Source organism: Panulirus ornatus, chromosome 42 (genome assembly GCF_036320965.1).
Source record: "Panulirus ornatus isolate Po-2019 chromosome 42, ASM3632096v1, whole genome shotgun sequence".
In the NCBI taxonomy this organism is placed as follows: Eukaryota; Metazoa; Arthropoda; class Malacostraca; order Decapoda; family Palinuridae; genus Panulirus; species Panulirus ornatus.
Genome location: NC_092265.1, coordinates 1384044 through 1396818, shown reverse-complemented (window position 1 = coordinate 1396818; position 12775 = coordinate 1384044). Strand labels below are relative to the sequence as shown.

The 12775-nt window shown below is 44.3% G+C and overlaps 1 protein-coding gene across 1 annotated transcript; it reads left to right on the top strand.

Moving 5' to 3' along the window:
- Positions 1–5739: 5739 nt before the first annotated feature.
- Positions 5740–11405, top strand: LOC139761804 (uncharacterized). Its single transcript, XM_071686286.1, has 5 exons — positions 5740–5898; positions 7401–7542; positions 9526–9631; positions 9827–10011; positions 10513–11405. Exons 1-5 carry the CDS (start codon positions 5865–5867, stop codon positions 10727–10729), a joined length of 684 nt encoding a protein of 227 aa, XP_071542387.1. The 5' UTR covers positions 5740–5864; the 3' UTR covers positions 10730–11405.
- The last annotated feature ends 1370 nt before the right edge of the window (positions 11406–12775 follow it).

The window sequence follows — 12775 nt, the reverse complement described above, 5'->3', positions numbered from 1 at the left end:
GATTCTCTGGTGCTGAATCAGAGCAGTGCCAATGGTCAAGGCAGTCCAGATGTTTCCCAAAGCACCCTTTCCCTGACAAATAATAAAACTCGTCCTATTCCTTCTGACACATTTCCTAGAATTGGCTCTATATTCATAGCTGCAGCACCATCTATCCACTTCCTCCCCTAATCTGTCTGAAGGCAACAGGCTGCTTCCCCTCTACACTGTCAGATCTTCAATCTCTATTATCATTTTCTCTCTAAGGGTGGTGTTTGTGCCTAATGTAATACAAGCACTCCCACTGCTAACCTTATGAATTTTAAATTTCCTAAGTTTGATGCCATCTGACTATAAAGAATTTCTAGTCTCAGTATCTATGCTTTTTGTTTCAGAAATCCCCCCTCCACACTAAATAAGTGTTACTAAGTCAGCTATGTGACTTCCACCCATGAAGCACTACTCTCTTCACATCCACAAGATAGAAATCTCTACGTAGGAGATTTCAGTGTTCACCACAAGGATTGATTAATCTCTACCCAAGATAATCTGGTGAAGCCAAGGCCCTTCTTTTTTTCCCCTTTAATGGTCTAGAACAGATTATCAAACACCTAACTCAAGTTACCGACCATGATGACCTCTCTCAACTTTTTCTTGGGATAGGTATTGCTTTGTTGGCCAGGATGGCTCATGTGCTGAACATTCAGTGTAGGTTATCTTGGCTGGGATAGTGTCCTACATCCCATCATATATAAAATCTTCCTCCCTCCAGTTATAATTTACTTTTGCCCTGATAACTGTCACGTCAGGAACAGAATAGACTAGGTCATTAAACTCTACCCTTTCCCTGAAATCCGCTCAGCTCTCATTTCCGCTTGGAATTATTGCAAAGTTGTTCTTTGTAAAAAAGAAAGTATGCATTCCTGATTTCTACAGAAATGTCTCTGTTCCTTAACCTAAAAAAAAAAAAAAAAAAGATTCAACCTTACCTCTTTTCTTTCAGTATGATCAATCTTTAGCTAACTTTCCAACTTATACAGGCATTCTTTTTGGTACCAAAATTTCCTCTTAATAGCATTGGATGGTTTTGCTTCTAATCGTGTGCCCCCCATCTCCTATTGAACCTAAGCCATCTTCTGAATTAGCTTCTTAAGTGTCTTCCAAGAACTTTCTCAGCTCTATGTGGACAAATCCTGTGGCTCAGCATACCTCCCCGTATTCTAAAGCATCGTTTCTTTGAGCTGCTTCAAATCCTTACTTGCCTATTTTGCCCATTATTTTCCATTCTCTCAGAAGCATCCCTTGATGCAGTCTGTCCTTAAAAAAGGGAAATTGCTTTATCCTTTTTAAATATCACCCCATTGCTCTCACTTCTGATATCTACTGTCTTTAAAATTCCTTTGTTAAGCACTTAGAAGAGAACTGTGACGATGTAATGAAGTAAGAAAGGGTTATGTTTGTCCATCATATATTATCGGTAATCATAATCATTGCGCAAACACGGACCCCCTTCCCCTCGCAAACTTTTATGAGTGACGACTACAAGCGGTATGGCGCTTCTATCAAAAGTGTAAGGGTTGTGTATAAGTAGAGAGGAGGGATAGTGGTTCCAGGTGAGGCTGGATCTACAAGATTATGTGGTTACCATGGCTGTCCAATCTGTTCATGAATATGGCGGTGAGGGAGGTAAATACCAGCAGGGTCTTGGAGAGGGCGTTGGGTATGCAGTCTGTTGCGGGTCGGAGTGCCTCGGAGGTGAATCAGATGCTGTATGCTAATGGAAAGCTCTGGTGGCAGACTCAAATGAGTTTGAATGGAGATAACCTGGAGGTATTTTAGATATCCGGGAGTGGACATAACAGTGGATGGACCATTGGAGCTGAATTAAGCCACTTGTGTGGGTGAGGGGGAATAAGTCCTGGGCGCACTGAGGAGCGCGTTGAGAGGTCACAGTCCATAAGGGCAACCATGGGTCTGTTTAATGATACGATAGTGCCGACGGTGTTCAGATACGAGGCATGTCTTAGATGAAAAGTACGGAAGTGGGTCGAAGTGTTGGAAATGAAATGCTTGAGGGCTGTATTTGGTGAGGAGGGATGATCGAGTATAAAATAAGGGAGAGATGTAGTAGTAAGAAGATATGGTTAAAATAGCTTAACTAGATGTGCTGAAATGGTTTGGATATAAAGATGAAAAGGCTGATTGAGAAAGTATATGTGTCAGAAGTTGTGGAGACAAGGAGGAAGAACTGAAAAGATGGATTGAAAGAGGTTTTGAATGATCGGGCCTAAGTATACAAGAGGTTGTCGATGTGGTTTATAGACGATATGCTGGTATTGAGCTGAACCATAGGCATATAAAGTGGTCAGGGGGAACCATGGAAAGTTATGTGGGGCACGATCGTTGACAGGGAAGCAGTGGTTTCGATGCATATTACAACAGCTACATTGCATATATTAGTACATGAAGGCGTTCTTTGTCTATTCCTGACACCACCTAGCTACGTGGGAAACGGCGAATAAATATTATTTTATATCGAAAATATTCTTTGTTAATAATGTTTGCTTAGTGTCCAGGAGGTAAGCTCAGTAGCAAACAGTCCCAGACTTAGAACTGGACTGAATCGTAAATCTTGCCTCCCAAACTTAACTCTCTAACGTAGCTTTACTTCAAGCCTGATAATGGAAGACAATTTCTGCTAACCTATTCTAATGGAAATTTGTTTCACTTACGGTTTTAGTATCTTTAAAGTAAAAGCATGGAAGATTTTGTGTCAAGCTCACATATCAACAATATCAGCAAAGGACACCACACCTTGACATGAGGAGCACTAACATGACTACCTCTCTCCAGCTGTCTTGATCCGTGGCACGAGTCAGCCACCTAACCTGACATTAGACGTTCCAAGCTAATCTCTGTGGGATCTTGAAACACGGCGTCACCTGACATTCTAATATTCCCTCCAAATTTACGTACTTTATCTTATCACGGCCAGTGACGTAGCGTGGGTCTTGACAGAGGTTACCACAACCAGGGATAATGACACAGTTGAGAAATTTCCGGTGATAATTTGTCACGCACTTCGGTAAAACAATAGCCTCGTGCATTAAGGAAAAGATGTTTCATTTAACTTACTGTTTCCTTAGTTACACTTCTCTCAATAAGAGAAACAATGCTCATATATATATAGTGGTAAAGTGTGTGAAAGAAGAAAGTTAAGAGTAAATGTGAATAAGAGCAAGGTTATTAGGTACAGTAGGGTTGAGGGTCAAGTCAATTGGGAGGTAAGTTTGAATAGAGAAAAACTGGAGGAAGTAAAGTGTTTTAGATATCTGGGAGTGGATCTGGCAGCGGATGGAACCATGGAAGCGGAAGTGAATCATAGGGTGGGGGAGGGGGCGAAAATTCTGGGAGCCTTGAAGAATGTTTGGAAGTCGAGAACATTATCTCGGAAAGCAAAGATGGATTTATTTGAAGGAATAGTGGTTCCAACAATGTTGTATGATTGCGAGACGTGGGCTATGGATAGAGTTGTGCGCAGGAGGGTGGATGTGCTGGAAATGAGATGTTTGAGGACAATATGTGGTGTGAGGTGGTTTGATCGAGTAAGTAATAATAGGGTAAGAGAGATGTGTGGAAATAAAGAGTGTGGTTGAGAGAGCAGAAGAGGGTGTTTTGAAATGGTTTGGTCACATGGAGAGAATTAGTGAGGAAAGATTGACCAAGAGGATATATGTGTCAGAGGTGGAGGGAACGAGAAGTGGGAGATCAAATTGGAGGTGGAAAGATGGAGTGAAAAAGATTTTAAGTGATCGGGGCCTGAACATGCAGGAGGGTGAAAGGCGTGGAAGGAATAGAGTGAATTGGAACGATGTGGTATACCGGGGTCGACGTGCTGCCAATGGATTGAACCAGGGCATGTGAAGCGTCTGGGGTAAACCATGGAAAGCTCTGTGGGGCCTGGATGTGGAAAGGGAGCTGTGGTTTCAGTGCATTATTACATGACAGCTAGAGACTGAGTGTGAACGAATGGGGCTTTTGTTGTCTTTTCCTAGCGTTACCTCGCACACATGAGGGGGGAGGGGGATGTTATTCCATGTGTGGCGGGGTGGCGATGGGAATGAATAAGGGCAGACAGGATGAATTATGTACATTTGTATATATGTATATGTCTGTGTGTATATATATATGTTTACGTTGAGATGTATAGGTATGTATATGTGCGTGTTTGGATGTGTATGTATATACATGTGTATATGGGTGGGTTGGGTTTCCTTGTGCAACCTTGCTAGCGCGGGAGACAGCAACGGAGTATAATAAGAATAATAATAATAAATAAGATATATATATATATATATATATATATATATATATATATATATATATATATATATATATATATATATATATATATATAACAATCAGGATCCTTCAACTAGGCGTAATGAAAATGTTTCATCTGACCTGTAATGTTCAGACTAAGGGCTAGTGATGTCCAAGGTGTAATGAAGATGTCTTTAGACCTGACCCTTATTGGCCGATAAGGATCATGTCTAAGGCCAATGGTATCGAAGGCGAAATAAATAACGCAGTGAAGTGGGCGATTGAAAGTCGTGGGCGTAGTGGTGTTGCGTACTGAAAATTTAGTTGAAGTGACAACCTTTGAAATTACCCAAGAGGTTAGGACAAGGGCCTTTGGTGTCGAGGGTGTAATGAAGATGAGTGTAAAGTGATGCCCTTTGACTTGACTCCTTGTTGGTCCGCCAAAGACCAAAAGTGGTATCGAGTAAATGGAGATTTGTTTGTTGAGGGTAAAGGGGACCAATTTGTCGAGGGGGAACTCGCGTTAGTTCTCTCAAGGATGTAATGAAGATATGTCTAACGAGTGTTGAGAAAAGATGCGTCTTTGACAGTGAAGGGAATAATCTAGGTTCATGAAGGTTGCAGTGAAGATACGTTTGATAGTGTCTCGCTCTATAACAGACATAGAGCGTATGGGACATTCGCTCGCTAATGTTGGCGTTACTGGTTCTTATATTCTGTTTATTTAACCTAAGAAATAAACCATATTGAATAAGACAACAGCATTGGTTTCTTTCAGAGACTGATGGTGTCTGTAATCTTGTTGTGATGGTAACAGGAGATTGATGCTTGTAGCCTAGTCATGTTGGGAAAGAAAGGCTGTTCCTTGTAACTTTGTAGTGAAGGTAACAGGAGACTGGTGCTTGTGAACTTGTAGTGATGGTATAGGGACAATAATTCATGTAACCTTATATTGAAGGTAGCGAGAGACTTGCTTGTGATCATGTAGAGTTGGTAAGAAAAAAAAAAAAAGACGAGCGGATGGAAACAAGAGACAAGCTTGTAACCTTAAAGTGATGGTAACAAAATCTGGTGCTTGTAACCTTGTAACGATTGTAACGAGAAACTGGTGCTTGTGACATTATAGCACTGATAACAAGAGACCGATGTGGAGGTGGTAACACGCGCGACCCAGCATGGATGAGTGCTGACGTAGGTCATGGGTGTTGACCTGTCTTGGGTCAGATGTCTACTCACCCGGCAACAGTTCTTCAAACATCAGCCGACGTCGGCCCTGCCGCCGACCTCTGTTCGTAAGTCACCGCATGAGTCGCTCGTACTCACGCTACGTGAACACTATGTTAATGACTGAAATAAGGAATTAACTAGTAGAATATGTTTGATGACATTCGGAATGTTCGAGCGGCAGGTGTTGCTTATCTAGACAGCTCCCAGACCTGACCCCTACCGCCGCCTGGGGATGGCCACTCCAGACCCACTCTCCCGCGGCGGGTATAAGGGGCACGGCCAAGCTCTCTCGTCACCTGTCCGACTTGCGTCCCATCGTTTAACAGTTATCCGACATGAAGCTGCTACTTCTTACTCTCATGGCCGCTGGTACGTGATGTTATGTTTTAAGAATTTCAGTCTTTTATTCTCGGATTATAGTTCGCTATGACGTGTCGCGTTATTCCCTAGTTACAACGCACCTTTCTTTGCTACAGTCTTTTACAAGGGTTAAGTGTGGCTCAGTCAGTGAATGTGAATAAAAGCAAGGTTATTAGGTTTAGCAATGCAGAGGGACAGGTTAGTTGGTTTGTGAGTTTGAATGAAGGAAGTGGAGTGTTTTAGATACCTGGGAGTGGACAAGGCAGAGAATGGAACCAGCGAAGTGATGAGTCGTAGGGTGGGAGGGGACGAGGGTTCTGGCAGCTTTGAGGAATGTGTAGAACGAAGAAAATAGGTTTGTCTGAAGGTATAGATTCCATCAATGTTTTTTGGATGCGAAGCAGGAGCTATAGATAAGAATGTACGGTGAAGGGTTGATTTGTTGGAAATGAAACGTGAGGACATGTGAGATGTGAAGGGTTGATTAAGTAATTAATGATAGAGTAAGAGAAAGTGCGGTAAGACAATGGCTGAGAAAGCTGAAGAAAGTGTACTGCAGTTGTTTGGATTTTTGGAACGGAATGAGTGAGGAGAGGCTGACAGAGAGGATATATATGTCAGAAGCGAAGGGAATAAGGGGGGGGGGGGCAGTGGAGATGAAAGAATGGAATGAAAAAGGGCCTGCACATGAAGGAGGTTAATAGGCGTGAACGGAATAGTGAATCGGAACGATGTGGTGTACAGACGACGACGTGCTGTAACTAGACTGAACCACGGCATATGAGGCAACCGTAGAAAACCTCGGAAAGGCATAGTTGTGGATAGGGGGCTATGGTTTCTGTGTATTACACATGACAGCTGGAGAACTGATGAGAGCGAATGGGGACTTTTCCTCGTCTGTTCCTAGCGCTACCGTGATAACGCGGGAAACGGCGAATAAGTATGAAAGTGAACATATGACGTAGTAGGTTACGTTCGTACAGTGACTGGTTCTCTGTAAGGTCTCGCTCTTCTTCAGCTAGTCTTTTGCTTTACCAAACTGCTTATTTCATGTAGTCAACTTTTATCGACATAACTTTCATGAAATGTAATACAGCGCTACCATAGGCGGCGAGGAAACAGAGGGACCCAGAAAATAGTACTCGGGTTGCGCATACTATTAATTCAAACCTACATAAAAAATCCATATGCAACTATATATACTATGTTTTTCATCTCTTTTCTTATATAGAGCATTGAACAAAAATCATAGCATTAGGAATTACTCTGACAACATGTAGGAAGTATAATAAGGGATCAATTGATCATCCGTGACTATCATCAAAACGAATGTGTTATTTCCCGTAGTCTGTGTACCAAACCAAACTATCTGAAGGATAAAGTATCTAAGCGTACGCTTAGAAATTAATGGTTGTCAGAAAGCATACATGTTTCCCCCACAATTCGAAACCTGGTCTTCGGAACACCCATCTCTCGCGCTTAAACTAAACTGCCGCATGTCATTACCGCAGCGGCAAACGCTGGGCCCAGCTACACCCGCGTCTTCACGGAGCAGAACCAGGTGGGGAATTACGCGGACTTCAACGACTACGTCCCCAACCTCTCCCTTGTCGGCTTCGACAACACCATTGATAGCGTTATCCAGACTGGAATGTGAGTTACTTTTCCCTATTTATATTTATTACTGCATATGCAATGTGTAAAGCACCCTACTAATCATTTATCTACATTTAAGAATTTTCAAGGTTAAACGAGGGATAATTGGTTATGCTGGTCATAATAGAATAAGGTAGTCAGTAGGCTGAACTAGAATAAATAGGTCAAGTTATGCATAATTGGTTAAGGTGGGGATGTTTGGTTAAGTTTGGCTTAATTGGTTAAGTCGGGCATAATAGGTGCGCTGAACAGAATTGGTTAAGCTGGATATATTGGGGTAAGCTGGGCATAGTAAGTCAAGCTAAGCATAATTGGTTAAGATGGTCATAATTGTTCATTCTGTATTTCTCTTATTTAATTGCTATAGTCTAAGTAGTCCATTCGTCTTAGCTAGACATGTAACTCAACCGTTGCTCATTTACCTGAAAAAATCTCATTTTCAAGATATTTCTAACTCCTTCACAAAATAACACTAAGACGCTTTTCTTCAAGAATATTTAAATATATACACTGGATATGAATGTTCGTCCCACTTGACTTTCATCAGTTAGAGCTATTACTTCATTTCTGGCCAGGCCAGGCCAGGATAGCCTTCACCTCTGGTAAGGCAAGGATTCTCCCCAAGCCAAGCTAAACTTATCCATAGCCAGGCCAGGCTTCATCTCTAGCCGGGACAGACTATAAGAGACAAGCTATAATTTTGTTAACGACAGACGTGGTTCGTATTGTTCTTATACAGTTAACTGTTTACGGCAGACGTTGTATATGTTGGTTATTAATGTCACCATAGTTTGTTCGAATGTGAACACAACAAGCGAGGCTCACATGAAGCAACGAGCTTGAGCAAACTGGCAGTTGTGCCAACTCATCCTAATGTCTTTATAATATCAATATATGGTGATTCTGCGAAAAGGTTAATAAACTCTTAAAGATGACGATAAGTACTGCTGATGAAATACAATGATGGTAATAAGTCTAACACAATAATGATAACAGTAACAATAATAATGGTTGTGCAGGTATCTTAAGATAACACAAGGGTTTCATCTATGACGGGCTATACTAGGCCATTACAGGGTGGGAACAATTGACTGCACAGTGGGTGTGACTACTGCATGGGACTACAGTGGGAGGGGTGACTACCAGTGGAATTACTCAAGTAATGGGGGTTACTAAGCTGAACTACACTGTATTCAACTTTTAAGTAGAGCACACTTCATCTGTATCTAAAGTGATGTGCATTGGAAAGTGACAATTTAGTGAGATTACCATACCGTTGGGTGACAAAAAAACGGGATTACACTGTCAGGTTGACTCGTAAGTGGAAGTTTACTGGGAAGATTGACCACTGGTGGAACTAATATATCATGGAGTTGACTACTAATTGTAAGGTTACCGCTGTGGGGATGACATGGCCAGTAAGCAGGACTAAACTGTAGGGGTGACACAGGAAACAAAGGGCTAAACAGCAAAGGGATCCAGCATTAAAGATGGCGGAGGCAAGTGATTCCAGTACAAATAAGTCTTAAATAATAATCAAAGGAATCACCAGAAATGCTGTTAGTCCCAGGCAAAAGCACTCACCGGTAAAAGAGGTGAAAAGTGAAGAAAACTTCATGAATTATATACTTATGGGTAAACAGGCGTACACCTCTGTATCGAGTCACAGCGGGGAAGCAAATGATGACGCATATATTGTTACGATTGAAGTCAAGCATAGAAAACGGAGTGAGGGATGATTAATGCAGTTTCTGTAATAGTTCCTTCTTTAGTCCTTTCTTTTCATTTCGTCAAGGAAGCTTAGTGTGGCCTATCATTGTTTCAGCAAGTGTGTATGTCGTACGGGTTGCTATTTTTTCCCTAGGAGGTGACTAAGGAACTCAAAGCGCAGGTACAATACTGAACACACATCAGGTAAGATTTCCTGTCGTTCACACACGATACAACGATGTTGTAGTCTACAGTTGCCATGTACTACAGGTGGATGTACTACGACAACCAGAACTACAATATTGTATCCGGCAAGGTGTACTGGGTTCACGGTATCGACATCCATGTGAACTTTCCCACCGAGTACACCAACATGGTAAGTGTAAAGGATTCAGCTTTGTCTTACATCATGACAGATTCTCGTTAAGTCTGCTTCTCAAAAATTATTAGGATGAAATATTTAATTTGGTTATGGCTGCTTGACATGCCTGGGAGGGAATACGATGAGTTTCTTCTCGAGCCATGCGACTCCGTGAGGAAATACCTACATCACCAACTCAATGTTCAACAGTGTACGTCTCTCCGGTACGCCGGGAGCCCCAACTATCTAAACGAGGACACATGGACTATGTACGAAGGTTCCTACTTCACGGGCGTCGAGTACTACGGCAACGGAGAGAGCTCCAACTTCGGGCCGATTACTGGCAGTGTCTCCTCCTTCATCCTGACCGGCCTCAGCCCCTGGACTATCTACAGGTGAGTGTACCCATCACCAACACGTGACCACTACTACTTTGCTTAGATTGATCGTTACTCAGTTTGTTTCATACACCTGTACCAATAACTAGATCAGCTTCTCAGTCAAAAAAGGTGTCTGGTGCACCGTCAGTCACGGTCATCGTCATACCTGCTTCGCTTCCTCTAGACTGGCAAATATTCATTTCTGGAAGGTGGGGCTACCACAAAATGGTCTCGTAATAATGTAATCAAATTCATTCAGTAATACACAATATATAAATATTTTGTACATGAACTTAAGCGTCTTATGTAAACTTGCAAAGTTTGATCACTGAACAAACACTGAGGTAGACCTAGACCAGTGAAGGTGCTTCCAGTGAAGTCTGGTGGACTGCCAGGCTCAGTTGGTGCTGGTCTGGTGGACTGCCAGACACATGTGGTTCTATATCTTACAAGCACCAGACCTAGGTCTTCTAGGATGGCAGGCTTTCTCTCCCCTTACACGACTTCTGTCCACAGTGGGGAGAACTGGTCTGGTGACACCATGTGCGTGTACCCCAACACGGACCACGACGTGGGTTCCAACGGCGCTACCATCGACTTTGGCATCTTCCCAGAAGTGAGTCCCTTTGTGGGTATCTGGGGTCCTGTGGTAGAACCTAGGGTCTTGTGGGAGTGTCTGGGGTCCTGTGGTAGTGTCTGGGGGCCGGTGGGAGTGTATGTGTTCCTGTGGTAGTGTCTGGGGTACTTTGGTAATGTTTGGGCTTCTGTAGTAGTGTCCGAGGTCCTGTGGTAGTGTCTGGGGTCCTTAGATGATGTATGGGGTTCCAGGGTAGAGTCTTCATGGTCCTTTGGGAATGTCGCGGGCCATTTGGGAATGCCTTGGGTCCTGTGGTAGTGTCTCAGGCTATGTGGTAGTGTCTGGGTTCCTTTGATAATGCATGAGGTCCTGGGGTAGTCTCAGGGATCCTTTGCGAGTGCCTTGGGTCCTAGTGTCTGGGATCATGTTGCAGTGTCTGGGGTCCTTTGAGAATGTCTGGGGTCCTTTGAGAATGTCTTGACTTCCTGTGGTAGTGTCTGTAGTCCTGCGAGAGTCTGGGGTTCTGTGCGAATACCAATGGGTTCTTCGGGAGTGTCTGGGGTATTTTAGGAGTGTATGGAGTTCCAGTGGGAGTGTCTGGGGTCCTGTGGTAGTGTCTGGGGTCCTGTGGTAGTGTCTGGGGTCCTGTGGTAGAACCTAGGGTCTTGTGGGAGTATCTGGGATCCTGTGGTAGTGTCTGGGGTCCTGTGGTAGAACCTAGGGTCTTGTGGGAGTATCTGGGATCCTGTGGGAGTATCTGGGATCCTGTGGTAGTATCTAAGGTCCTATGGTTGTGTCTGGCATCCTTTGAGAGTGTCTGGAGTCTTTTGAGAATGTCTTGACTTCCTGTGGTAGTGTCTGGGGTCCTGTGGTAGTGTCTGGGGTCCTGTGGTAGTGTCTGGGGTCCTGTGGTAGTGTCTGGGGTCCTGTGGTAGTGTCTGGGGTCCTGTGGTAGTGTCTGGGGTCCTGTGGTAGTGTCTGGGGTCCTGTGGTAGTGTCTGGGGTACTTTGGTAATGTTTGGGCTTCTGTAGTAGTGTCCGAGGTCCTGTGGTAGTGTCTGGGGTCCTGTGGTAGTGTCTGGGGTCCTGTGGTAGTGTCTGGGGTCCTTTGAGAATGTCTTGACTTCCTGTGGTAGTGTCTGGGGTCCTGTGGTAGTGTCTGGGGTACTTTGGTAATGTTTGGGCTTCTGTAGTAGTGTCCGAGGTCCTGTGGTAGTGTCTGGGGTCCTGTGGTAGTGTCTGGGGTCCTGTGGTAGTGTCTGGGGTACTTTGGTAATGTTTGGGCTTCTGTAGTAGTGTCCGAGGTCCTGTGGTAGTGTCTGGGGTCCTGTGGTAGTGTCTGGGGTCCTGTGGTAGTGTCTGGGGTCCTGTGGTAGTGTCTGGGGTCCTGTGGTAGTGTCTGGGGTCCTGTGGTAGTGTCTGGGGTCCTGTGGTAGTGTCTGGGGTCCTGTGGTAGTGTCTGGGGTCCTGTGGTAGTGTCTGGGGTCCTGTGGTAGTGTCTGGGGTACTTTGGTAATGTTTGGGCTTCTGTAGTAGTGTCCGAGGTCCTGTGGTAGTGTCTGGGGTCCTGTGGTAGTGTCTGGGGTACTTTGGTAATGTTTGGGCTTCTGTAGTAGTGTCCGAGGTCCTGTGGTAGTGTCTGGGGTACTTTGGTAATGTTTGGGCTTCTGTAGTAGTGTCCGAGGTCCTGTGGTAGTGTCTGGGGTCCTGTGGTAGTGTCTGGGGTCCTGTGGTAGTGTCTGGGGTCCTGTGGTAGTGTCTGGGGTCCTGTGGTAGTGTCTGGGGTCCTGTGGTAGTGTCTGGGGTCCTTTGAGAATGTCTGGGGTCCTTTGAGAATGTCTGGGGTCCTTTGAGAATGTCTGGGGTCCTTTGAGAATGTCTGGGGTCCTTTGAGAATGTCTGGGGTCCTTTGAGAATGTCTTGACTTCCTGTGGTAGTGTCTGGGGTACTTTGGTAATGTTTGGGCTTCTGTAGTAGTGTCCGAGGTCCTGTGGTAGTGTCTGGGGTACTTTGGTAATGTTTGGGCTTCTGTAGTAGTGTCCGAGGTCCTGTGGTAGTGTCTGGGGTCCTGTGGTAGTGTCTGGGGTACTTTGGTAATGTTTGGGCTTCTGTAGTAGTGTCCGAGGTCCTGTGGTAGTGTCTGGGGTACTTTGGTAATGTTTGGGCTTCTGTAGTAGTGTCCGAGGTCCTGTGGTAGTGTCT